At 43.2% G+C, this 25,413-nt stretch overlaps 2 protein-coding genes across 2 annotated transcripts; one reads left to right on the forward strand and one right to left on the reverse strand.

Moving 5' to 3' along the window:
* Positions 1-13,330: 13,330 nt before the first annotated feature.
* On the reverse strand, positions 13,331-14,551 carry LOC128305354 (uncharacterized). The gene has a single exon (XM_053042752.1). It carries the CDS (start codon positions 14,549-14,551, stop codon positions 13,331-13,333), a length of 1,221 nt encoding a protein of 406 aa, XP_052898712.1.
* An 8,131-nt stretch (positions 14,552-22,682) lies between these two features.
* LOC128304704 (uncharacterized) lies at positions 22,683-23,474 on the forward strand. Its single transcript, XM_053041916.1, has 2 exons — positions 22,683-22,885; positions 23,000-23,474. The coding sequence occupies exons 1-2, from the start codon at positions 22,683-22,685 to the stop codon at positions 23,472-23,474; spliced, it is 678 nt and encodes a 225-aa protein (XP_052897876.1).
* The last annotated feature ends 1,939 nt before the right edge of the window (positions 23,475-25,413 follow it).

Raw genomic sequence — 25,413 nt, forward strand, 5'->3', positions numbered from 1 at the left:
ATACACATTCAATTCGTCATGGCTACATTAGAATGGCATGGCGTTTTGTCGAAACTGTCAAGGTGAGGTTCCACTTCGCGCGGTGCCATTTGCAGCGTTTTGTTTTATACGCGTTATTCAAATGTGGACGCAACAATATGGTATTTCTTAGGCAGCCCGTCAAAGCGGGCGGGAAAATTCATTCTCGACTAGCAGCAAGGCGACTCATACACATTGCCAGCGGAAAACACTCGCGGAACGAGGCGGAGAGAACCGTTTTCGGATGTCTTTGCGGAACCATTTCCGAAAGCTCACACGCGCAGTCAACGCAGTCGCCTCAGGGACAGCGTGTTGCCGTTAATACAATTCGCTGATTAGATAAAACATGCAGATAAACTATCTGGCACAGCGCGGGAAGAGTGGAGTCGAACGGGGCTGGCGTGTGTGTTACTAGTGCCGAGGTTGAACGGCAAAGGTTATGTCCACTGATTCGAAGCGAGGCAAGTGCAGCAAGTACGGCGTGCATAAAGTTGACGCAAAACCGGTGGGTAAGCGATCGACAGATCGAAACAGCTGCAGGTGCGAGGCGGAACGGGGCAAAGGGTGGCTGGCGAGTAACAGAATTAAGGAGGTCAATGTACAAAAGATTGCATAACGTGTATCGGCGAGAAGTGCACTTGGTGTGTGCAAGTTTGCAGTGTCACACCAGTCGCTGCTGCTGCCGTCGAGTGCGACGTTTCGGTCCCCTCATTCTTGCCATTTCCGCCCCACCGAAAAAAAAACCCACGCTCCGTGCTGATGTTGTTGCCGCTCTTGGGCAGCCTCCATGTACCGCCAGCGGACCGTAACACAACCATTTGTACCATTCGTTTGATTGGATAATTGAATGGAAGTGCATTTTACGCTTACCGCCAACAGTATGTATCCGACACACACACACTTCGACTGATTAGTCCCCGGCCAATGAAGTGACACTTTTTGTTTGTCCCTTCTCGCACATGCATACGGATCGACGCATACGAGACGACCCATTCGACGTTATCATTCACCAAAAGGTACTTCGCATTCCCATGGTTGATAATTATAAAATAAACATGAGTTTCCTCCTTTCGCAGGCGTCAATGGTACTCATTTGCGACAAACTAACCGTTCTGCTCCTACAGATCGGCACTATTATTGCCGTAAAGACGTCCCTCTACATTAACGCGATTTGTACACGTTCGGCAAATGCGTTTCCTATTGATCTTGGCATGTTTTCAGCACATTTACCCAAACAAACCTTCGTAATGTGCATACATATTAGAGGCCCGTCCAGCGCCAGTTAATTGCCTACAATATATTCGCATTGTCGAGTAAAGTGGAGATTTTCAACTAAATGAAGGTCAGCAAACATACTTGGGATTGTCGTCTACTTGTGTAAGTTAACATCTGAATTAGAAAATGGAATGCAATGCAGAATTGTCTTTCCGAAAGTCGCTGGATGGAAAGTCGTACTGCACCAAAGCTTATCACAGCTAAACGCGATTATGTACGAGACATCGGAATTGAACAAACATTGACTTCCTTTTCCACATGCCTTGTTGCTTGCACGCGGCGACCACACCAGCCGCAGCTTCCTCCTCCTGCCCACCGAACCGACGATGTCAGTCACGGACAATTAAACGGTGTGGTTGCGTTCCGTCATTGTTGCAGAAGCGCGTCTTACCCATCCGTCACACGTGGTCGCAGCTACCTCCGCGAGCGAGGCCTCTAGCGATCGCGGCAGGTAAATGGTTCCGTCTCCTTCTGCTTCTCCTTCTGCGGCCCGGGTCTTTATCCGGGGAAGCGTTTGTTTTGGGACTGTTGCCTCAGAACGCGTTACTCATCGCACGCACCGTTTACGTTGATAGCCGTGGGAAAATTCGATTCCTTCGGCCGCTACAGTTCAGTGGGCAAGTGGACTAGTGCGACGATGACGCCGGCAACTGTGATAGGCAAAGTCTGCACAATAGAACTAGCAGAAGTGAATGGAAGTCGCGCAGCACTCCGACACGATGACGACAACGGCATGCGCGACAGCGCGGACACCGAAGTTGGAGAAACAGAACGCGTACAAGCTGCTCGGGTGCGGTGTGTGCGTACGGTACGCACCGATTCGCGAAACGCCTGCTAACTGACCCACACATACGAGAGAAAAAATTGCGTGATCGTGCAGCCGATGTGTCCGATCGTCGCGATCAACATCCTCGCTTCGGAAGCTTCAGAATCGTGGTGTACCCGGTTACGATCGCGACGATGGCGGCGAATGAACGACAGACCTTGAACTTTTGGAACAACAGCATAAAATCCTTTCCGTTGATTCCGCCGCTGCTCGGTGCGGCAGGTTCGCCGAAGGGTAGAGCAGCCTCCGAAGTCGGTTGTTACTGGGCTGTTGCTAGCCGTCCTGCCGTTATTTGGCGGTGGTTCGTTCAGCGGAAGCCTTCTTGAGAAGGCCCCCACCAGTACGCAAAACGTACGCATCGGTTAGCTTTGACTGAACGGACGCGCTATTGAACTCTAGCGAAACGGCCAATTTGAAACTAACGTTTTTTTTTTCGTTTGAATTATTGAAAGCTTACCTAACACGAGGATCCAACAACTTTTGCACGAGAATCAGGAATTGCAGAAATGCAGAATTCCGATCCTTTACCGTCGGGTATTTCTTACTGGAAAGTTTGATTTGCACCACATTTTCCACTCCTTCCAGGCTCGGCTGCACTTTGTTTGTTTTCACGGGCGCGTCTCGTTTGTGGTTTCGGTTGGTTTCTTAATTAAAACTCTTCCTACCGAGCCTGCCAAACCCGCCGAAGGGAGTTGAAGCATAGAAACATTTCGTTTCGGCTTTTAGCTTCATCACCTTGTCCAGTCGGCAGCCAAGGAAGCCGCTGGGGGTTCGGAACATGAACGGAAGCTCAATCCGCGTGGCCAGTCGGATGTTTGGATGGGTTCGACTTTTTTTCCTCTCTCTGTTCACACCATAGCGAGCGAAACCTTGGAAATGAAACTGCTCTAGTATGCCTCACGAGCAGATGATTCTTGATCCGTGGAAATGAACGACCACCGGGGTTATCCAGGTTCAGGGCTGCAGAATTGTTCAATGGAAAGAACATTATAAATGCAAAAGTAAAGCTCCAACAACTTTTTGAAAATTAATATTTGAGCTTTCAAATGTGGCGAGTCTCCATTAATTTTCTGTTCCAAAATGTTATCTGAAGAGGCGTTTCATTCAGTCTTTTTACTTCGTGCATGCTCATTGCCACTGTGAATAGCTTATTCAAATGGGCTTTAGTTGTAAAAATGATATTGGCGCGTAATGTTGGTCTACTTTAGTACATTTTACAAATTACTGAATACTGCTGATATCAAATAGCGCTAATGAAAACAATGCGCAAGACAATGTGTTGCTGCATTAAAAGCAGGGTGTGATAAAAGCATTAGCCGCAATAATAATGTATCCTTGCGGCGTTCTTTTTAGTGTTTCTGGGCGCAGCTGTATACTTCACTTTTCAACAGCAAATTGTCCCTTCCATAATTTCATACACAACGCACTACGCATGTCGGCATGGCCACTACGTAAAAGAACCTTTTCTTGTCCTTTAACGAAATGGAAACTTTATGTGATTGATTGTGCAGAAAAGGTGGGTGCGTTCTAATTAGAACCAGGGCGTCGGATGGCGACGGTCAACTAACTAATGCGCCACACCTCTCCACGCCACAACTGTTGCGGGTACGGTTCAGGGTTTCGCCAATGGGTGACCACGTGTCGTTGCCGCGCCCTCCAAGCCAAACGAACTGGTTCGCCTGTGGTGGTGGTGGTAGTGGAACGCCACACAAAACACACAATATTACGGCGTACTACTGTTTGCCACATTGACACGTCAGTAGTGTGAGCTCATATGCCATTTGTGGTCCTATTTATCAAGTCGAAACACAGTCATTCGGAAGGACCGTGCTCGGAACCAAATAAAAGATACCAACACAGAACACATCCAGCTGCCGTCATGGCCGTCAATATATTCTTGAGGAGCGGATCGATCAAGACGTCGAGTCACGTCACGTTCACGATGCCGGTTAACAACTCGTTCGTAGTCCGTGGTCGCTTAACGTACTTCGGTATCGCTATCGGGACACACGAGCATGCGGCCAGCGGTCCTAATTTCGCACGAGAATGCGCGACATGTGCTGGCTGTTGATAGTACCCGTGTTGTACTCGTTACTACCGTGACCGAGAAGCAACCACGGATCACACACTGGAACAGGTTTTCTTTGTCTTGTCTGTCCGGACCTCGTGTGGCAATGTGTAGCACTGGTAGCCTGGAAGGGGCCTCTAACTCTAATTCGAGCACACATCAACCGCACGCAGCTTCCTTTGTGACTCTGTCCGCAACCAGTCCACAAGCGATCGTCGTCGAGTGCGCGGGGAATAGGAAGGGACGTTGATCGTACCAGTGGCAACCTTGTAACCTTGAAATACATCCACCACCACTAGCCGTCTCCTGAGAGGACGGTCCGGGGGTCTATTTAGTTAAGTTTAGTGACGTCAGCCTCCGTGGTCTAGCGGAAGGGTACACACGAAGCTGTTGCGGCATTATGTCATTAATGCTGGAGGTACTGTGTGATGAGGTTCATGAGAAGCTTGAACCTATCGGTGACACGAAAATTTCCACGCTTTTAGACACACTCACGGTGCGCCTCGGCAGTACTTCGCGGTGGCGAACGGATGTGTAACGGTTCTAAGAAGACTTCCGACGAATGCCTGGAAGACGCATGGTGTATCTACTGCCACCACCAAACCAATGAAGTTCAACACGCTGGAGAAAGGCAATGACCTTCGAGTGGAGGCTTCATTAAGTGGTACACCGAGAGTGGGGTGTACCCTTTGGCCTCGCGTTGCTTTTCCGTCGATGATCAACTACAGTGCGCTGCAAACCGCCTCGAGGGATCGATAGATCATTGAGTCTAATTTTGGTCCACACCATCGTGACGATCATCTCACGGAGCTTGATGGTGGGGCATCTTATACACAGATCGGTTTGATCCACTCAGTGTGGTCAGAAGTCAGGAGCCTGCTCTTCGCATCTGATGCCTTCCTGCTGGCCTGTCCCATTCGATGCGTGCTTGTATTCTGCTGACTAAACGAACGCACGACTTCAGACAGAGGGCACTGGGAGTGGAGTGCTGGGTGTTTTAGGCACAGATTGAAGCAAAGCGAGTCCGCTGAAGCTATGCTGCAATAGTTTTACGCGAAGTAGAAGAACCTCTTCCTTATGTTGGCCAATCAGGTCGGGTTCGGCCGCAGCACAGACAAGAGCCGCTGGAGCTCTTGCTGTCGTCCACGAGCGCTGAAGGTTACTTTGGTTTAATGACATTTTCGAAATGAGCGCATGTTTTCATAACATTGACCTTCAATCGATGCGGCGGTACACCTTCTCGTGCGATTGGCGATTACCTTACCTTATTTTTAGCAAAAGCCCCACAAACAATCGCAAAGCACACGTACATAAGAACAGTACGCGCACCGCACCGCAGCCGAGGGAGGATATTTTTTATACACTTTGCTTTGCTTTATCGAGAGGTTCATGCTTTATGTACAGGACTGTCTGAGTTGGTGAATTTTGTGCAGAGTTAAAAAGTCAATTTCTTTAATGAGTTTATGCTGCCATGGGCATTAAAGTGTTTGTGAGCTTCACCTGTGACAGTACTGCAGCACAAATCTTGCAGGAAGCAGCGATGATCGGATTGAAAATATATGTATGGCCAACAATTATGATTCGTTCCATTCGAAATACGTTGACGAAAGGAATGAATCCGCGAACAAAATGGGAGAAGCACACGTGAAAGAAGCGGAGGGACAATTGATGGCTTTAATATTATTATTATCAAGTGATTTTTTCTTGTTTCGTTATTTATTTATCAAAAAAAAAAATGATAAACTGAAGTTGATTAACCCAAAGACATATTACACAATATCAAATCATTTCGAAATGTTGTATGCCTCCGATGGTATAATTCACTTAATATTTTTTTATCATATTAATTGCAAATATTTCATTCCTGTACCTCTTACAATGAACGAATCAGTAATCTCCGCTGATTTTATTTTCTAAAATCGTTTCTATGTAGTAACGAAACACTGATTGAATGGTTCTGTTGTAAGCATGTTGTAACCAAACTTGCTAAGAACTTCAACCACTCACGTTTCTCCCACATTGCACTACATCGTTTCAATCAGTGCACCTTGACTGTGAAATCTTGTGGCTCTATTCCATTTCCTCCCACATTTCTGTGCAACGTGTATAGTTCGTTTCTATTGCTATTCCTATTTGTTAGCTGTAAGTAAATTGTGGCGATCGTCATGGGAAATGGTTTTTCACTACAAAACGTATACCCTATTTCGTATAGTAACGAGTTGCACGGACGTTTCTTAGCAGTCTGACAACGTCTGAGGATGAGAATGTTTGAAAGGCAACCAGTTTTGTGTTGCACAAGATTTGTCTAATAGCAAGAATAAAATTATATAAAATAAAGAACGAACAGTAACACGACAGTAGCTACTCAGCAAAGGTTAGGAAGTGTTGTTTTGAAACTTCGAAGACCTTTCCTCGGCACAGTTCGCTGACACATAGTCTTGACGTTGTAATCCCCAAGGTGCCATCGACCTTAACCGAAAGATCAACGGATCACATGGCCGAATGCGTCATCCCATGCTTTCTCCAGCCGTGTGCCCCACAAGAGCACACCCACACAATGCAATCCACCGAATGGGAATGGTGGAATTCTAACTGTTTCTTGCGCAAATAATAATACAACACAAATCTTGTGAGCGGGTGCGACTTCCGAGCGCACAGCAGAAAATATGATCGCTCCGAAAAGCGCTGCGCGTGGCCAACGTGCAGAGGAGTGCTGGATCGGGAGTGCTGAATGGTGGGAGTAAATCTTAAACTGTGGGAACCTTCACCCCATCTTATCCCATTGACTTCTGTTCCGCCAACCAGTGCAGTTAGAAATGTTCTTGCTTCGCATCATGCACCAACCTGCAAAACTGAGCTACTAAAGGGTGTTGCTCCAGTATTCATGGAGGATGTGCCCCTGCTCAGGGCCGAACGAAACAATTCAACCTTTCTCTGCGTAGAGGGAGCGTTGGTTTGATGGTTGTAATTTTTACAAGCATGAAGCAGGGCTAGCTCATTCCACCTTACCCCACGATCTCCATTCTGGCAAACATGCCTAGTTCTGGTTCGGTGCATTTTTCGAACACTCGACACCCCCTTCGCAAGCTAGGTCCTCCTAGTGCTTTGCTGCAGAACATAACCGCCCGCTACATGCTGAGGATATTCAAATGGCAAATCAACACCGGTCGTCTTTCTTCTAAACGTCAAGCACTACTCAAGGAAGTGAACGACCCACACGACCTCGTTTGTGGGCTGGTCCTCCATTCATTGACATACGAATTGGCCTTTCGAAAACACATATTGCCACCGTTACTTAATCCATTTGATCATTCACATGACTGTCGTTAGATACTAGCCCAAAATAGCTTATTGTCGACGTTTCTATTTCCTTACGCAGCACTTGTCCACACAGAAATGTTGATAAAACGGGTTGTACGCGAGTGCCATGTGTTTTTAATGCCGTCGTGGACTCTATACTCTTGCTTAATATAATAAACAACCACAAATTAAGAAGGACAGGTTAACCAATCTCAGAATGCTATTTCCGATAGGGTTTCTGGATGCAAAAAATGAAATCTATTTTTGGACCGAATATGCAATCCATTTAGAAATGCTTTTGTAACGCGTAAATAAATACATAGAAAAAAATCGAACAGAAATATCAGGGAAATATTACTCGAAACAAACTCAATGAAAGAATTATTGCAATTGTTTATAACCTTATAAAATTAACTGTTAACATTAAACATCAAGAGATTAACTGCTGGGAAGGGAATGGGAATGGATTTTTTATTTGGCCACAATCGCGCGCAAGCACGATTACCACCGCAACACAAATGACACACTAGCGAATGGTTAAGCAATTGGCCCAGTATTGAAGGTGTATCGATAAACGGAAAGGTTCGATAGGATCGTATTGCTAGCTAACCAGTTTTACCGGAATTACCATCGGTGTGTAAAAGATAAATAAATAAAACTGCGAAGCCCGAATAAAACCATTCACTACACTGGAGGTGACATTATCGAGCCAACAGACAACAATCTCCATTCCCCAACCTGATACCAAGCTCAAGTTAACAGAATGACCGATGTAGAATGTTTCTAATTCGGAAAAGGGAATGGGATTGCCGAAACAAAACATTAAAAAAGTCAGCTCTCGACAAAAGTGATTTAGCCCGTGGATGCACCACAAATCCGAACCCTTCAGATTTGGGACACGATTCCCAAAGGCATCCCTTCACTTCCAAATGTGGATGGTAATATTTTAAAATTTTGATTTCAATTTACGTGCAACTTGTTCGGAATGTTCAACGGGGGTTTTTTTTGTGAGTGCTTTAATTTCGATTTGACAATCAACCATTAAACTACCGACGTAGAACGATTTTCAGACACTTACTCAACCGGTCACGGATGGAGTGGGTGGTTGGGTCAACCAACAAACGATGACAGGTACGGCAAAAAAAAGACTAGATCAATCCGTGGACACGTTTCTAGCACAATATTCATCTCAAGCATGAATGTCGGGTCTAAACCACCCTCGCGTACGGGTCTCTTGAGAGAAAGTCACCGGAGCGAGAAGAAAATTCATTTCTTTTGCCCGAATGTACTACCCACACCCACTTACTACCACACGAGGTTGTCCAAAGCCGGGAGGAAGTGACTGAGGGAGGGCTTATTTTCTTCGGCATTACGAACGATCTCATCTCAATTGGCTCGCAACCGAAAGGGCACACGGGGTTGGAAAAACTCACACAATTTTCATTTCAATAGACGAAAAACCGTTCGTTTTCCACCGTTTGCCGTTGGCCATTTGGTGGCAGTACCGCTTGCCAGGACCCCACGCCATCGCCAGAGCAGTAGTAGTAGAAGCTTCTATTTTGCCGCTCCACTATCAGCTTCATATCTACAGGCTTACCCTGCGACCGTTCGCCATGGGAAATGAGCATCGGTGGCGCGTGAGCCACTTATTGTTGAGATTCTCGCGGAAGTTACGGTCACGGATGGCGCTTCGTGAGACTTCTTTTTTCCCCAATGGCAAGGAAACTGCAAGAGTTGGCGGTGCTGGACAAACCGGTCATTATCATTATCATTGCAGGTTGCAAATCTATGACGCACGCTACTATGGCTACTACTGAACCTCGGCCATATGTGGGATATAGTAATCTATTAACTGCAAACCAATGATCGAATGCTAGTCTGTCAAGTAATGTTAAAAAGTGTTAGATATTGATTCTGTGTTGATACTAATCGAGTTACAATAAAGTTATCAAGTTATAATGCAAGATGTGATTTCCTATTTATTAGACCGATTTTCCCTATCATGTACTCCTGCTATTTGCATGTTCAGTTGGACTGACTATTTGGCTCTACACTTTTTGAGAGAATTGCTTTATCAGTTAGTGTATTTGTCATCCAGATTGTATTGGATTTAAAGTACATAGTTGAATATTCAAGGAATAGTCACAAGTGACCGCTAAACTACTCGCATATGCTACTTTGCATAAAGTTCAACTACTGAAATACGGACATCTATTATTCCACTGCCAGTAGCGATGTAATGCGATGTTCATGTCGTACCGTCGCGTGGTTTCCTCACAACATCACTAATACAACCCGTTTCAGTTGCACGTATCATTCGACCATAGAATTCTCTAGCTGATCAACCTTGGTAACGTGATCATATTACGTTTGTATTTCCGTTTGTTGTGTTTGGAGGTAATTTCGCACATGACTACCGTTTACATTTTTTTCACATCACCTGCCCCCCATCAGCCAGCATTCATCAATGCGGTCGCTCTCAGCTGCTTAGCGTGCATAAACGCATCGTCATCTACATTCAGTTGCATAATAATCCGTTGACCACATGGCCGTTAAAACACTCCACACATATGCGCTTCTGCGACCTCGACAAACTGATGGTATGACAGGCGGTATGATCATGCGAAAACATGTGCCTCCCGTCGACCGCTACCTGCATGAATTCTCTTGTTGGTTTGGCTTCATTTTGATGGTTCATTGCAGCTGCAGCAGATACATTTTGGCGCTGTGCACTGTTGCTGTACGACACGATCATTTTAGTGGATTGAGGGTGGTTATCAGGCTGGTGTAAATTAGCCACCAATGTGTGGTGTCTGCTAGTGTTACACTATGAGTGTCTTTCAATTTTCTTTTCAATTACCTTCTTGTTTTTCTTGGCTCAAATGCGGTGAAAAATAAACTCACCAGAACCGTTCACGATCACCGATCGTTGGATAGGTCAGTTAGTTTTGTGCCATATCAAGACATCAAAATTATATCCATGACGTCATGCTCAGTGCATCTCATGACGGAATTATGAAAGTGAGAATTCCAAATTGGTTTAATATTGGAAGGTACATCAATGGGATGAATGTTTCCGCTTGAATATTTAAAAAAAAATTTTACTGAATGCAGTGAACCGAAAATTTGAAATGGAAAACTTTTTGTTACCCCTTATAACGCTTGAACGAACGGTACCGCATTATAATTGAAACTCAATCACTGTTAAAATCCGACGATGCAGATCATCGATTTTTTAGAACAGTGCGCTTCCTATTTCTTACGCTTGTGTACCGTGAAAACGATGAGATATGTACGATATAGGCCACACCACGCACCAATTTATATATTCTATGCAGCTAGGGTTGATAATTAAATAACAAAGGTCAGGCTTAGTCGAAAATCGTATACACATATTGTACACCAAGTATTTCATTTAAATACAATCATAAAGGTCGCTTTAAAAAAAGTATCTCCAGGTAGGTTCTAATATTGGTTTAGGTATATAGAATAATTATTTTCGAAATATATAGTTTTTTATCAATATTCGTTTATAGACCACCAAATATGGCTATTAGGTAACGTTTTCATTACATACCCATAAAATGTCTTTGGATGCGTTAGAATTCATTTAGTGTGATTAAAGTTAAATTAGACAAGACCAACAAACGATTCGAAGGAAAAGCAATTCGCACATTATAACCTTCAAATGGATCGTTGGTATGCTACGATGGACACATTGTTTGATTTTCATCGAGTACTACACGCTAGATCAACGATGACATCTGCGCTGAACTCTGCTAAATTGAAACATTTTTTTTTATTTATCGGAGAAACGGGTCGTTCTTATAGACTACACTTTACCACATAATTCAACAAGTTATTGTGCTATGTCACCACATTTCCTCTTCTAGAAATTTCCTCCTCCCACCATTAGGATGCACCCTATCCCGGATGGAAATTTGAACCATATTTACCAGAGACAGATCATCGATCGATCATCGAAAACAGACGAAGACACCTTAGCAGAGCTTGGAAGGAAGCCGCTTAGAAGAATGTTTGGCCCCGTGTATGGAGTAATACAAGATCTATGAGATGTATGACGAATTAACTGTCACACAGTGAATTAGACTGGTCAGTATAACCGGCCAGTAGTCATGTCATTACAATAACACCAGACTACTCAGTTCGGATAATTCCTTAAGGTGTCCACTACAGAGGAGTAAAGGCCCAAATTGCGATGGAGAGTGCAAGAAAGGCCGCAAAAATGGATTGACAGTGATTTGAAGGAATCCTGCAGCAAGCCAAAAAGTGTTTGTATCGGCGGATAAGTAAGTTAAACTTCAATCAGTAAAGTAACAATACCTTTTATGGATAATTATCACCGCACATCATAATGTATCATCACAATCATATTATTAATCATAATAATGAATGATATTTCAATAATCATTAAAATCATATAATAAATATTGCCAATCAAAACATTGTTGGTGTTCTTCCTAATTATTTCCAATGTTCGTTAAAATATTGTATTCGCTTGATAAAGAAAAGCAGAATTAAGAACACAATTAGCACACAACTTTGCTATTTAGTTGATTTCTCACTACATAACTCCTTATAAATATTTCCATCCGCGTTTTTTCTGCTTTATGCTAATATACGGACCAGCCGTACGTTGCTTCTTCAGTGCATTTAATTTTGAGTGACTCTCTTTCAACTTTCTTCTCGCACGAAAAACATTAATTTATGGCATGCTAATTGTCACATCCATCCACGAAAGCATCGTTTTAGGAAGCAATTTCAAAACATTAATCTTTTAGCAAACTTTGCAGCATTCTCGGTATTCCAAAGAGAAACACGAAAATTGAAGCATTTCTCTCGTGTAGGGAAACATCAACAAAACGTCTGCGAACAAGTGCGCTTGCGCAACAAGGCACTTTTCATTGAACTTGGATGAACTTTAACTGAAACTTTGCTTACAATTTTCATGCGAAACAGCGACAAAACTCCCTTAAAAATTTTTATTCGCATCAGTTTCATTGAATTTCTTAACCCATTCATCTTTTTAACCGCCGAATTCACGCGAAACAACCTTGTTGCAAAATTATTTTAACCGGCTCTAAAGTGATGAAACGTACAACAAACAAAATGTACAATTCATACTTCATTTCCTCATTCTTTCTCACTCTGAAGCTATCATTTGACGAGTGCCGTTTCTTGTGGCCTTCCAGACACGGGTCGAATATGCGGCGGTCGGCGACGCCGAGGAAAATCGATCGAATGAATACATAGCGAATGAAGCATTGAAAGCACGTGGTTTCTATTTTTGCACAGACGCAGCCACTCCAAACTCCAAAGTGTTTTGCTCTCTTGCTCTCGTAGCGACGCTGCATGGCGATTCATTTTCTAGCACTTTGTCTCTCACACATACGTTATTGGATTTATATGCTAACGCTCATCAACCCACGAAACGGGGGGCTATCTCGCGAAACCATGTGTAGAGACGAAATCCTGTAGTATTTAAGTTCCGAAACACATTGTAGACAACAAAGGGAAAACTTCTCAACCGAATGACAGTACTTGGCGGTACTAAGCAAGGATAAACCCGGCATGGTGATGTATCAAAGGAATGATAAGAATTTACGGATCCATTTGGCTCGTTCTCCTTTTTGGCAGGAGAACGGAAATATTAACGTAACTGCAATTGTGAGCAAACAACTATTTCTTGCTTGTCTAAAAAATATGATCCGCCAATATCAATCGATCCATTCGAATGGAACACGTGCAAACCGCGAAGTACTGGAATTGTCCACACAAAAAAGGGTTCCACAACCAATGTAACCGCAGATCCCAAACGAGTTTTAATTGTCGTTTGAAATTGGTGCGTAAACGAATGGCTGCACTAACCTGTCATTAATGATGGCATCCAAGGAGCGCGCTGAGGGTGGCAACCTTGGTGGCGGTGGAACCGTGGTCCTCGGCAGTACCGGTGGTCCTACGATTGTGGTGTGGTTTACAGCAAATGGTAACTGTTGGGGGCCGGGCAACGGTGTTAGCAACGGCACGTAGACAAACAGGAACGGTGTTAAAGGATTGTTGTTGCCAATCGACGGCCTGCTGCCAGTTGTTGTGTTGATCGGTTCTGGCAGAGCGGCCCCAGCTGGTGTAGGGAGCGAAGCCGCCTTTCCGTGCGATAATTGGTCCGTGCGATATTGGCCTCGACGTGGGGCTTGCTGCAGCCTATGTGGGGCTACTACCGGCCGTTTTCCTCGATGTGTCAGATCGAAGTGAATAAACGGATGGACGTAACCACCATCTCCGGCACTTGAAATCAATTGATAGAATGCCCGTAAAAGAGCAGTCTGGAGAGGACAGGATGCCGATGTTTGTATAGTGGTTCGCACATCGGTACGATTTTTCCACCAACGATCGCTGTGCTGATCGGCGGCTTCCCAAACTCGGTACCAATTGTACAAAAGCTGCGCTTGCATGGAAGCTAGCATGCATTGTTGCTCTTCTAGATGCATGCGCTCCATGTGATCGATCCAGTTAGCATAGTGGTTAGACGCTTGTGGCAATCGACCCTGTATGCTTAACCAGTGAGATTTCGGATGGTGATGAGAGATCGATCGATCGACGGCTGCACTAGCAGTAACATTAGCATTCCTAGCAGAAGAAATTTCAGAACCAGAAAAGAGTTGTTGCCGTGTTATCACGCTGTTACGGTTTCGGTTCGTTGATTTTGGTACTGACCGCAACGAACTCGGCATTAATGCAGGCGTTGGCAGTTGTTGTTGCTCTTGGCACTGCTGTTGCTGCTGGTGCTGCTGCATAAACAGCAACAATGTTTCCAGCTGTTGAACACGCCGCAATTCCTCACACAGCAACGAAGAATCGTTGATAAAACTGTTCGGTTGATAAAAGTGTTGCTGTCCCGTGTAAAAAGTGTTCACCGGCGGCCGAGCACGCAAAGTATTCTGATGAAACGAGGCAAGCTTATCGAACACGTGGGAGATGGCGGATTGAACTGGTTCGGCGGCGTTTGTAACCACGCCAGTCCGCGTTGCTGACAGCTTGGTCATTTTTTTTTGTGTTTCGTTACAATAGATAAATTGTGCAATAGTTTAAACTACGCATAAACACACGGCACACTAAGCAGCAAGCAGCAGAATTACACTCACACTCCTAGGCAAGGGTCCTGGCAATGCACAGAAAATGATCGTTTCAGTCTTTTGCTCTCCACTAACCCGAAAGCGATGCAAAACACTGCTTTCGCGAACACGGTTCGAGTCGGATTCAAGGATAATGTCGTCTACGTTACCGCCCGTACCGACCGAGTGGCATCGGAGCATTCCTACTCAAAACCCGTCCGTCCTTCCATGTGTTCAACCTCAAAGTTTCACCAAACCCATCCCGTCCTGCTGGCCAGCGTCAACACCGCCATCACTATCATCCATGCTCCGTACACCGGCGTCATCGTCGTTGGTCGTTTCGGTGTGCATGCAATCCATTCGTGCACCGACGCAAAAAAAAACTACTAATAACAACAATGGCGAAAAAGGTTCTTCTCCAGACCCAGACGACGTCATTGCCACCATGCACGGTTGACGTTGCCACGCTGCGTCCTGGCATTTTGTTCGCTTTACGGTGTGCATGCAACGAATCCTGCCAGCCATGGCGGAATCTGCACAGCTGAAATGCGCACAGGACCGCTGGTTTCGCTGCCACTACTAGCCGGCATATCGCAAGGATGGCAGGATGGTGAGTAGCAAGTCCTTTCATTTGCTCCAACGCTACGGAAAGGACAAGACGATGATACGTGCTCTTTCATTCTGATATGCAGCTGGTTGTATGTGCAGAATGAAAATAAGTGCATTGATGCTGGCGACTTTTTTGTTCCTTCGCAGCCAACAAACAACCACTATGTACATTATATGGTTTTATTTTTAAGCGAATATTGTGATTCTGTACTATTTGATGAAGAAATATGTTCTACGTTTTCTGACAGAGCAAAGAAAAACATAAAGGATTATACGTAGATTGTGCATTTGAAAATATTAACTTATGACATTCACAATATCAGTCATAGTCTTCTCAGGCATATATTCCTTTTTACATGACGGAAAATATTTTCTATAGAATGAGTATCCTTTAGTGTCCAGCGTATACAAAAAATTTAAACTTTTCCACGTGGATTTCCCAAAAGATTTTCACCCTTTTGCACTCGTTAAGAAAGAGTAATTGCAGCTCTTTTCTCCCTCACATAATTCGTTGTTAAGAATTATCTTTTCCGTTATTCTCAAAAGAAGTTCGATGAAAACTGAAATTGTTCAAGAATTTCAGAGAGAGAGAGAGAGTGAGGATGCGAATTGAAGAGAGATCATCACATTGAGAATATTGATTGTTTAACTATGAATTCATAGCACATCGACTAACAAGTTGGTGGAAACTGGAAATCCTCTGAACACAGTATGTGTCTTGGATTCTCTCCACTATCTACAAAAAGACACCAGATTCATTTTACTCCGCTGCTTCCACTCTCAACGGATGGGTTCTTCGATTCTGTACCTTCAGTACAGGCAGACACCACACAGACAATTTTACTTATGTATCGTGATGTTATGTGCATTGGCTTCTTTCTGCATTTCTGCCAAAAGTATTCCTCTTCGGGTGCAAACATCGAAGGTCGTTGAATCGTCTATCGGTGCAAAATAGCTACCGTCTCAAAGGATCGATAGAAGTTTTTCACTGCAGGAAATCTGTCTGCCATGTTTGAGTTTTCCTTTATTTTTCCTTATATTTAATGAATCTTCGGGATCCTTTACCAGACAGCCTAAGATCCTATGCCGGTTTTAGCAGACAACAAAGCATCGATGATGATTGTAGACACGACGTCATATTCTTTGCTTGGTTGTGGGATTAACTCATCTATGATTATGTTATGATGAGCTAATTTTATTACTACATTCTCGTACATACCTTTTAATTACGCTGATGAGTTCGATATTTTACTGATTGATGGAATGGTGGGTTCTCAGCTTTCATGGCTTGTATAACATTCGCGAAGGCATATCTGGAAAACACATGAGATAAGGGTGCTGGACATTAATATAATTAGTGATTAACTAAAATATGTTTGAACACTTAGAATATTTCATGTTATATGAATCGAAGCTGGAGTTATTAATTTTAAAAATCGAATTAATACAACAAGTTACGAAGTTACATACCAAAGAGTATGCTCATCTTTATTCGAAAATATTATTGATCCAATAAAAGGTGTCCCACCCCCTATTTGTGAACTACTAGATATTAAGTCGTAGTCTATAAGATATACGGCCTGGCCGTTCTTCCGTTAAATAAAAAAAAAAAAAAGGTGTCCAACTTTTCCATAATGCCCATCATTACCTACTTTCCCCTACTTGCCGAGAGGTTTTTCTTTAAATTTAATTCTTTCAATTTTGTTCTTCCTTTAATGACGAAATTTCCTTAATTCTGAGCTTTTGAATGTATACCCGGAGTGTTTCTTAATCACTTAATAACTATTGATAAGCTCCTGCTTAGTCCTTCTATTGTTTATTCTAAAGCGTTAGAAGAGCAGAGCCTTCAAATTATAGTTTAGACAGGCTACAGAGGCCCTTCTCTGTTTCGTTTTAGATCTTCGGAAGATCGAGACCTTTTATTTCTAGTAAACCTTAACGTCATGTACTCCTAACTGGAAAATCTGTGCTACATAAGGGGAACTGGTCGAATGGGATTTGGTACCGATTCTGTGGCGTAAAAAACCCATTACGGCCGGACCATGTCTATTCAACAGCCTATAATTGCTAACAATATTTATAAAACCGGAAGCGGCCCGTTGGCATGACTTAGTAGGTTGTTAAGCCAGGAAGAGAAAAAGAGGGAATAATATTAAAATCAAACATCAATCCTCATTTCACAGTCTAACCATCCTTGAAAGAATCGTACTTAATCGTATTAACTCCAAAAACAGACAACCTTAGTACTGTTCAGCAACTCAGACTAAACATTCTGATAAAGTTGTTTATTCAATAAACACAGAAAGCAGCGAGCAACTGTTTTCAAAAAATAATTACACATACTGCATACCAGCTACCTGGCAACCAGGTGATTGCAGCTGTTTTCGTTTCATTTTAACAAATAAACACCATCAAATGCATCCAATCGTAGCAATTTCCGGTTATGTGTGGTACGAACACCGTTACTCAAATCATCAACCATAATCGTAGCGACAACAATAACGCCGGTAGCTAATGCTTGCAAACAAAATGCAAAATGCATTAACGTATCAGTGTGAAACAATTATAAATGGCGCATTGCAAACTGGTAAACTTTGCTATGGTGATACTAAACACGGGATACGAGCCTGTTTTCTCAACACTATTGCCGAACCCTTCCATACGCGCTTGTCCTGCCGCAAACCATCGCTCAGCACAGGCCCTGTACACCCACCGCCTTCAAACCTTCGTTCCAGCCGATCTTTGGTGCTGGTCTACCGAAAACGCTTTCCAAACCCGTCACTAGTGTCCTTTTTCAGTGCTAATCAATGTTGCATAAAATGAAATAATGCCATCGTTACAATCCACTGATTTTCACGCACTCGTGAATACGTTGTCCTTCCTGGCGGGTCCAAAAATGTGTGCCGCCATCGTCCACCCGTTCCGCTCCCTCCTCCACCGTACGACCCACTTGGTGACGAAAATTATGGAGAAAGTATAGCTTTCCAGTCCAGTGCACTATTATCCTGCTGTACGGTTTGGTAACATTATCGTTTCCGTCTGTTCTCCCAACCCCGCACTTCGCACCCTTAAGGGCCCACTCGTACGATTCTTGCTGGGGTTAGAATAGTTGTTTAGTACTTCCAAACATCGCACTTCCCCCGATAGTGGAAGTGGGGAAACAAAAATAATAATAATAATAATATACTCAAAAACGAACACAGCTCATATTGTTTGACGCGCTTTTCGCCATGACACCCGCATCATTCAGACACGCAAACATCGTGTCGCACAATCGACGGTTCGCCCGTACACTGAACTTCCGCATTTAATTGTAAGTTGGATGTTCAAAGTAGTAGCATATCTTTGAATTATTTGTCTACAACCATTACCGATATGTTGCCGTTATGTTATATTATTAGGAGCATGCATATGACAATGTATCAATCAAATACTTCCTAACGTACGTTGTTAAAGTGTATAACATGGTTCTCTGTTATAGATGAAGTTTTTTCCTTCGTTCTTTTCACATTTGAATGATTTTTTTCCAAATGAAAATTCAAATCATTAAACAGTGATTGGATACATGTGACGTTCCTTCGTGCGACATGTGTTCGTTATAATTTGCAACACCTCCACTAATTGTACGTTATGTTTCATAGCTTTTGCCTTACATCCAACAGCATAATGTATGATTTTACATGTTGTTGTCTCTTTGTTTATTTTCCGCCCTACGTCTGTGAACAGTAAAGTTTTAAACGAATTTTCTTTGCTAAAGCATGAATTAACATAAACGAGCAGCCGTCAATGGAAATTACAACAACAACAACAACAACAACCCCCATAGAGGTGTAGCTTCGTTCCGACCAGCTCTAGGCGCACCGCAGCATCTACCAGACCTGCCAATGGTCTCTTTGTGCACTGTATGAAATGTTCACCTTGACACACATAGACGCCGTTGTCGCAAGATGTACGTACGGAAAAAGTTCACAAGATACCCTTGTCTCGGGACCACCATTGACCCGGGTAAATGGGGAAAGATACGGTGGGGGTACGGTGGGTTACGGTGCGTGTCTTTCTTCGTGCCAAACACTGCACCGTGCACGATGACGTTGCGAAAAAAAGGGCAGAAGCGTTGACTTCCTTCTTGTGCGGGTCATTACTTGAACCGCTCCGGTCCGACCCCTCCTCGGATTGTCGATCCCGGTGCATGTGCAAGTAATGAATGTGTAAGCTACATGGGAGTGTCTCCCACAGGGTTCTGCGATACCGCATCTCTTGGATGCTATCCAAATCTGAAGACACTCATATGTCAACTTAAAGACAATACAGTCCAAAACGAAAAACATCAGCCCTGTCCTTGATCTCTCTGTTTTGCGCTCTATCTCTGGCGTAATGGTACCGAATCGACTGTCGGATATCGGACATGAATTGCGCTCATAGCCGCTTCTTCTCAACGGAGCCACGCACAGTACAACTTGTCAAATGTAGTAGTACTATTAGCTCTGTTAAATACCTCACTTATCTTGGCAACAAATAACTTTCTTCCTGCAGTTTGTTCGCATGCTCTGCAATAGCTTGCTTGATATTTTCGTAGCAAGATATTTACTATGCTCTGACCTTATGAACTGTTATATTTATACCTCAACATCGTCAGCGGGTTAGCACCCGATAGCAAATGTCAGGTAGTTACATATATTCACTACAGCTAATCGCTTTACGTGGTACGTAAAACAACGCAAACAGTTATTTACAGCTCCATTTGTTCGTGATATGTTAACAAATCCATTTGCACAAAAGTTTCGTCTTACGTTCCAAGGTCCTGCACGAAGCACGTGTAAAATAAGAAGCAACGTTTCGTATCGCAAGAAGGTCAACCTTCACACCAACCAGTACACTCACCGGTGAAGGTCACTCGGGCTAGTTTTTGGGTCGTTCGACGTCATAAATGTTTATCGTTCACTTTCACCAGGAATCGGAGCGCGTAAGAATAATGTTACATGCAGGATTTAATCCTGCACGCTAAGCGACCACAATTTGGCCAAATGAAGGACGCTAGCAAAGCAGCATGGGCTAGGTAGAGTTTTCTCCAGCACAACACAACTTGTCGTTTGTAGGTAAATGAGCCACTAATTCTAATTAGCCGCATGCCGGATAGGTTTACTATACCATTCGTCCAGTACCTTGCATCCGTCGACCGGATAACGACGATTGGTAAATTTTCATAACCCCAAGGCGAAGACTAGGTCGATTGGAAATATACCAATTCACCGAACCAGCACACCCGTCTCATGTGAATCCTCTTCCACCACTCTTGGTGCTGGGCATGCGTTTATTTATATATTTTCATTTTTCATATCATAAACCCCCGGTCAGCCGTTCACACTGGGGCTAGTGTAAACAATTCAGGCCAATCGGGAGAAAAATTCATTCCAAATCATGTGATGAGGTTTGAATTTTCATTAGAAATGACCTTACCTGTATCGTTAATCAACATGTTTGACCGAAATCACTGGAATAGATTAAAGTGTTGTTTGGATCGGATCGGTACGGTTTGGTGCTCTAAGTTTATCTACACATCTACGCATCTGTGCCAAGTTTTTGAGTACTTTAATGTTTGCGTTAAATTTAATGTTAAATCTTAATTCAATATTACGATGTTTGCCTTACTATCAGCACAATTTGTACTGATTTATTTAAAGTTAGTGTTATAATCAAACATTTAGAAAGATGTACTGCACTTTTTCGATAATAAGAGCAACAATTTGCACGAAATTTGTAACAGTTTCTTAGGTAATCTTTAAAAATATGTTTTAATAAAAATCGAAAAATCCCAAACCCAAAAATACGATATCTTTATAATTATTGTACATTTCAGATCAATAAATGTATTTACCCCTTGCATAACATCAGTCTTGCATAAGAAACACTATTCCTCTATAAGTTGGTGTGCAAGGTACTTAGAAGTTTGTCATATTTTTCAGAAATATCAGAAAAAAAACCATTAATTATCGTAGTGAAACTAATTGTGGCAATTAAATGACTGTGTTCAACAACAACTCACAATGTTTGAATATCCCAATCAATTAAATATGCATATTCAAGTACCAAGAGTTTGATAAGCTTGATATACTTCAATGCAACGCGGACATTAAGTAGCTAAAGTCTTGGATTACTCGAGGTCAGAACACGGTTCCTTCAGGTCAATTGCGAACGAGAATCGAGCAGTATCGCAACCCAATCAGGGCACGTTTGACATTGGAAACGGAAACAATCGATTAAGGAAACGAATCCAACCGGCACGACCATGCGCTGCCTTGCGACTCTCAATGGAAAGTCTCACGAACGCAAGGAGCCAGAAAGCAACGGCGAACTAGGGCATTTCATAACCTTTCCAAAACCCATCCAACCCGCTTTTATCACCACCCACTGAGGTAGGCACGATCGGCGACCAGTGCTCCCGAAATGGCCCGGAACCTGCATGGTGCTTCAGGTCCAGGAAAACTGTAAGTGACTTCTGTATCGTGGCGTCTCGCCAACGGCGTGTCCTTCCGATTCGATTCACACCACCAGAGGAAGGTTATTCCATTCCGTTGGGAAACTGCGCGGCTGTCGACTGTTGCTGCAAAACCGTTTCTGGTGAATGGTTCTCTACATGGTTCACTAAGCTTGACCGGAGACCCCATTCGAGTGGGTTCTCGATATTCGCCTGGGATTGAGTACTATAATTACCTCTCTCCCTTGCTGACATCCGTTTAGCCCTTCGTGTGAGTTTGTGGTGAGAAAAGATCAATAATGTCCTCGACGACAACTCGGAATCCGAAAGTATGGCGATTAATCATTGCAAAACCAAGGTTTCGTACTGATTTTACGGTAGTTTTCTGCACAGGTAAGAAGATGTAGTGCAATAACAGTGCGTAATTGCTAAATACTTAGAGCTTCTGTTAAATATGTATAACAAAACCATTGTAACCCGGAAATCTTGGAATTGAGCAGCTAAACGCTATTCTCATCATTCATGTTCTGAGAATAGACATTCTTTATTTTCGATTGCTATTTTTAATCGATTGATTATTAAATCAGTAGTTTAATTGATAAAACTGTCGATATTAACTTATAACCGCAAAAAAAAATCAGTAATTTCTAAATTACGAAAAAATTTGAAACAGGAACAATAAATAAATAAGGAACTTTATTTAAATTTATATTTATTAAAAACTGTTTACAAATATATGCATCGGAATTTGACACACACAGTGTTAGTAATATTACTATGTGATGTCGTCCTGTCGTGTGCCTGACTGGCGCCGCTACCACCGTGCACCGTGCCGCGTCAGATTTTTAAAACTGTCGGTAATAAAACTTTATGAAATGAATAAACATGAGTCGATGTTGCATTGAAGCTATCGATGAGTTTTTGAAGTAGGCGTAGAATTTATGATCAACATTGCATTGCAAATTATTTTTGGCCAAGATGCGTAAGAATTCCTGTTTTTGTAATTTTTTAAACGAAATCCTTTCTCGTCAACGCCGGATACGGCGAAACAGCCGGTCATATCGTTCGGCGATGAGAACGATTACCAAAGGATTGCCCGTTAGTGTTCCAAAACAAGCATCGCAGCATTTACCTCACCGAAAGAAACAGTTTCAGAAAGCGGTTGACATTTTCATACACAGGTGAGATCATCATCATCATCATCATCATGACGCAGTTGATACGCGTCCTGATGTTCAAATATTTGCTAATTTTGTAAATCTCTAACCGCAACCTGTTTTCGGGTTTGTTTCCAGTTCTTGCAAATTCGATCGGGTGAATGAACCTCAACGAAGCACAGCATCGGCCCACCGATCGGTCAGGCATACCGATAGAATGGTATCTAGATTTCTCACTCTGCCTCGTGCGGATCAAAGCCACTATCTTCACTGTGCTGATATGATGGAGACCTCGAAACAGGTGACGGTATGCTCTGATCCGTTTCTATTATTTCTCCATGATTTTACTAAAGAATGCAACAAGATAAGTGCTCTGGAAAAGGATCAATTGTACGTGGCAGGAAGAAACCGCACGGCAAACCATACGCGGGACGAGCTTGACGACAACGTCGCTATCGAAGATAATGTTCTTGATGAGCTCCCCACTAAAGAGCAAATCTTATCTGTAGCTAAATTAGCATGGAATGAACTTTCGGATGAGGCCAGAGAACCATATCGCTTCCGAGCAATAATAGCAGCACTTTTTCCTTTATCTATGGACCAGGCCTTCTGATAATTCTGCGCTGAAACAAACTCATAAAAAGTTGGAACCAGCTAGTGTTGTTTACTTGTTGGTATTCTAGTTGCATGTTATACGATCAACTAATTGCATTGGACAGGAAAATGAGCAGTTTTTACTATTTTCTAACTAAATTATTGATTCACTATCCTTGATGTTGTAGTTCCCTCAAGATGATTTTGTTCTCCAATTCTTTTTTTGTTTAAACTATTCGTCTAATTGGCATAAATACCATTAGGTTAGGTTATCTTATGCCTGACATAACCTGAATCGAACTTGCTTATAACATTACAGTTTGTGGTACGCACCAGATTCGGTTTGATCCACGGCCTTCCTTGTAGTAGATGTCGTAGCCGTAGCACGATACGAAGACAACTTAGAGTACATTTTAATTTTTTTTTATTTGTTTAATTTGTTCGTAAATTAACTGAGACGAGAGACTCAAAAACAATCAAAAACAAAAAGCCCTATCGCTAACGATTTCATTTACTGGTGCAAATGAACAGCAGGCACCTTAGAGATTTAATGTAAGTAATGGCACTCTTACCTTAGATTTCGCTCGAAAACTGCCCTTACGTTTAGTAGATGTTTTGACTAGAGTGGTCTGTAAGAGAAGGAAAAGAAAATCTTGTAAGGATGACGGCGAATTGGTTACAGCTTTCCATTAGTTTACTCTTCCGTCAATCAACCACGCTAAGCCGATGCGTTTGCGAATGTGGTGGAGGAGCGCCAAACAACAGGAAGAAGGGATGAAATGAATGGACAGGATTAATGGAACCAACTGGAAAGGGACTGCCATGGCACGAGCGACTACAAAGCGAACATGATAAAATGTGGGCAAGTGGAATCGATCGGTACCATTTTTTTCCGTTCGGTCAAATCGGCATGAGGGAAAGTCGTGCGCCAGGCCTCACCGGGATGACTAATGCGTGTACGATTTTCCCCCCGAAAATGCTCGAGTGTGTGCACTGAGCCACGAATGGAAAACATGGTCGTATCCTGGTCCGACGGGCTGCGTACTGCACACACATTGAAAGGCCAAGCAGCGCAAACAAAACCCAATAAATATAGAGCAGAATGCACGAGTGCGGAACGTGCCTGTTTTCGAGGAGTTCAGGCGATGGAACGAACCCGCTTGGCTCTGAGCTAGGCCAGACGGAGGGAAGCTTAAACCAAGCGAAACTGAACACTACGGCACACGCGAGCGCACATCACAAATATCCGCGCTCGCCATCGTGTCTCTGAAAGGACGAAAGGAGATTTCCCTCTGGTGAGGACAGCAACAACAAAAAAACACCACCTCTGCAACGAACAATATGGTGCGTTCGGCCAAATATAAATGTAAGTATATGCTCGAGATGCAGGGCAAACACACGGTCCCGAATGTTGCGTTGCGCTCTGCACAAAAACCATTGCAATTGAACGGAATGCTGAACCCTCCAGCCATTGTTTGGCCCTAACTGTTCGGTGCGTGCGTAATTCAATATAAAATTGTATAAAACATATTCTGTGGTCGGGTTTCTTCACCCTAGCGATGATGCCCGCCCGTCATGCAGCAGGGTTCACCGTCCACCCCTCGCAATTTGGATCCTTTTTGTTCAGCCCTTCTCCGTTTACGAATCTTCGCACGTGGTCGTGCAGGGAAACGAATACATTTTCAGATGCTGATATTGGATGTGTTTCAAACAAGGAGATGAAAAACTATTGATTTTTTCTGCCTAGCTGTGTCAGGTTCATCACATATAATCATCACATGTGAAAATATTAATGTGTGGACCGAATCGCTCGATAATACACGGTACAGCAATGCACCCCTGTATTTAAATCGCCACTGTATCAACCCACAAGTCAGGCAAGATACCAGCTTCCAAATTTATATTGTATTATCCGCCATTGCAATTACATTTGTGTTACAATGCTATGCCTCGAGTAA

Source organism: Anopheles moucheti, chromosome 3 (assembly GCF_943734755.1).
Source record: "Anopheles moucheti chromosome 3, idAnoMoucSN_F20_07, whole genome shotgun sequence".
Lineage (NCBI taxonomy): Eukaryota > Metazoa > Arthropoda > Insecta > Diptera > Culicidae > Anopheles > Anopheles moucheti.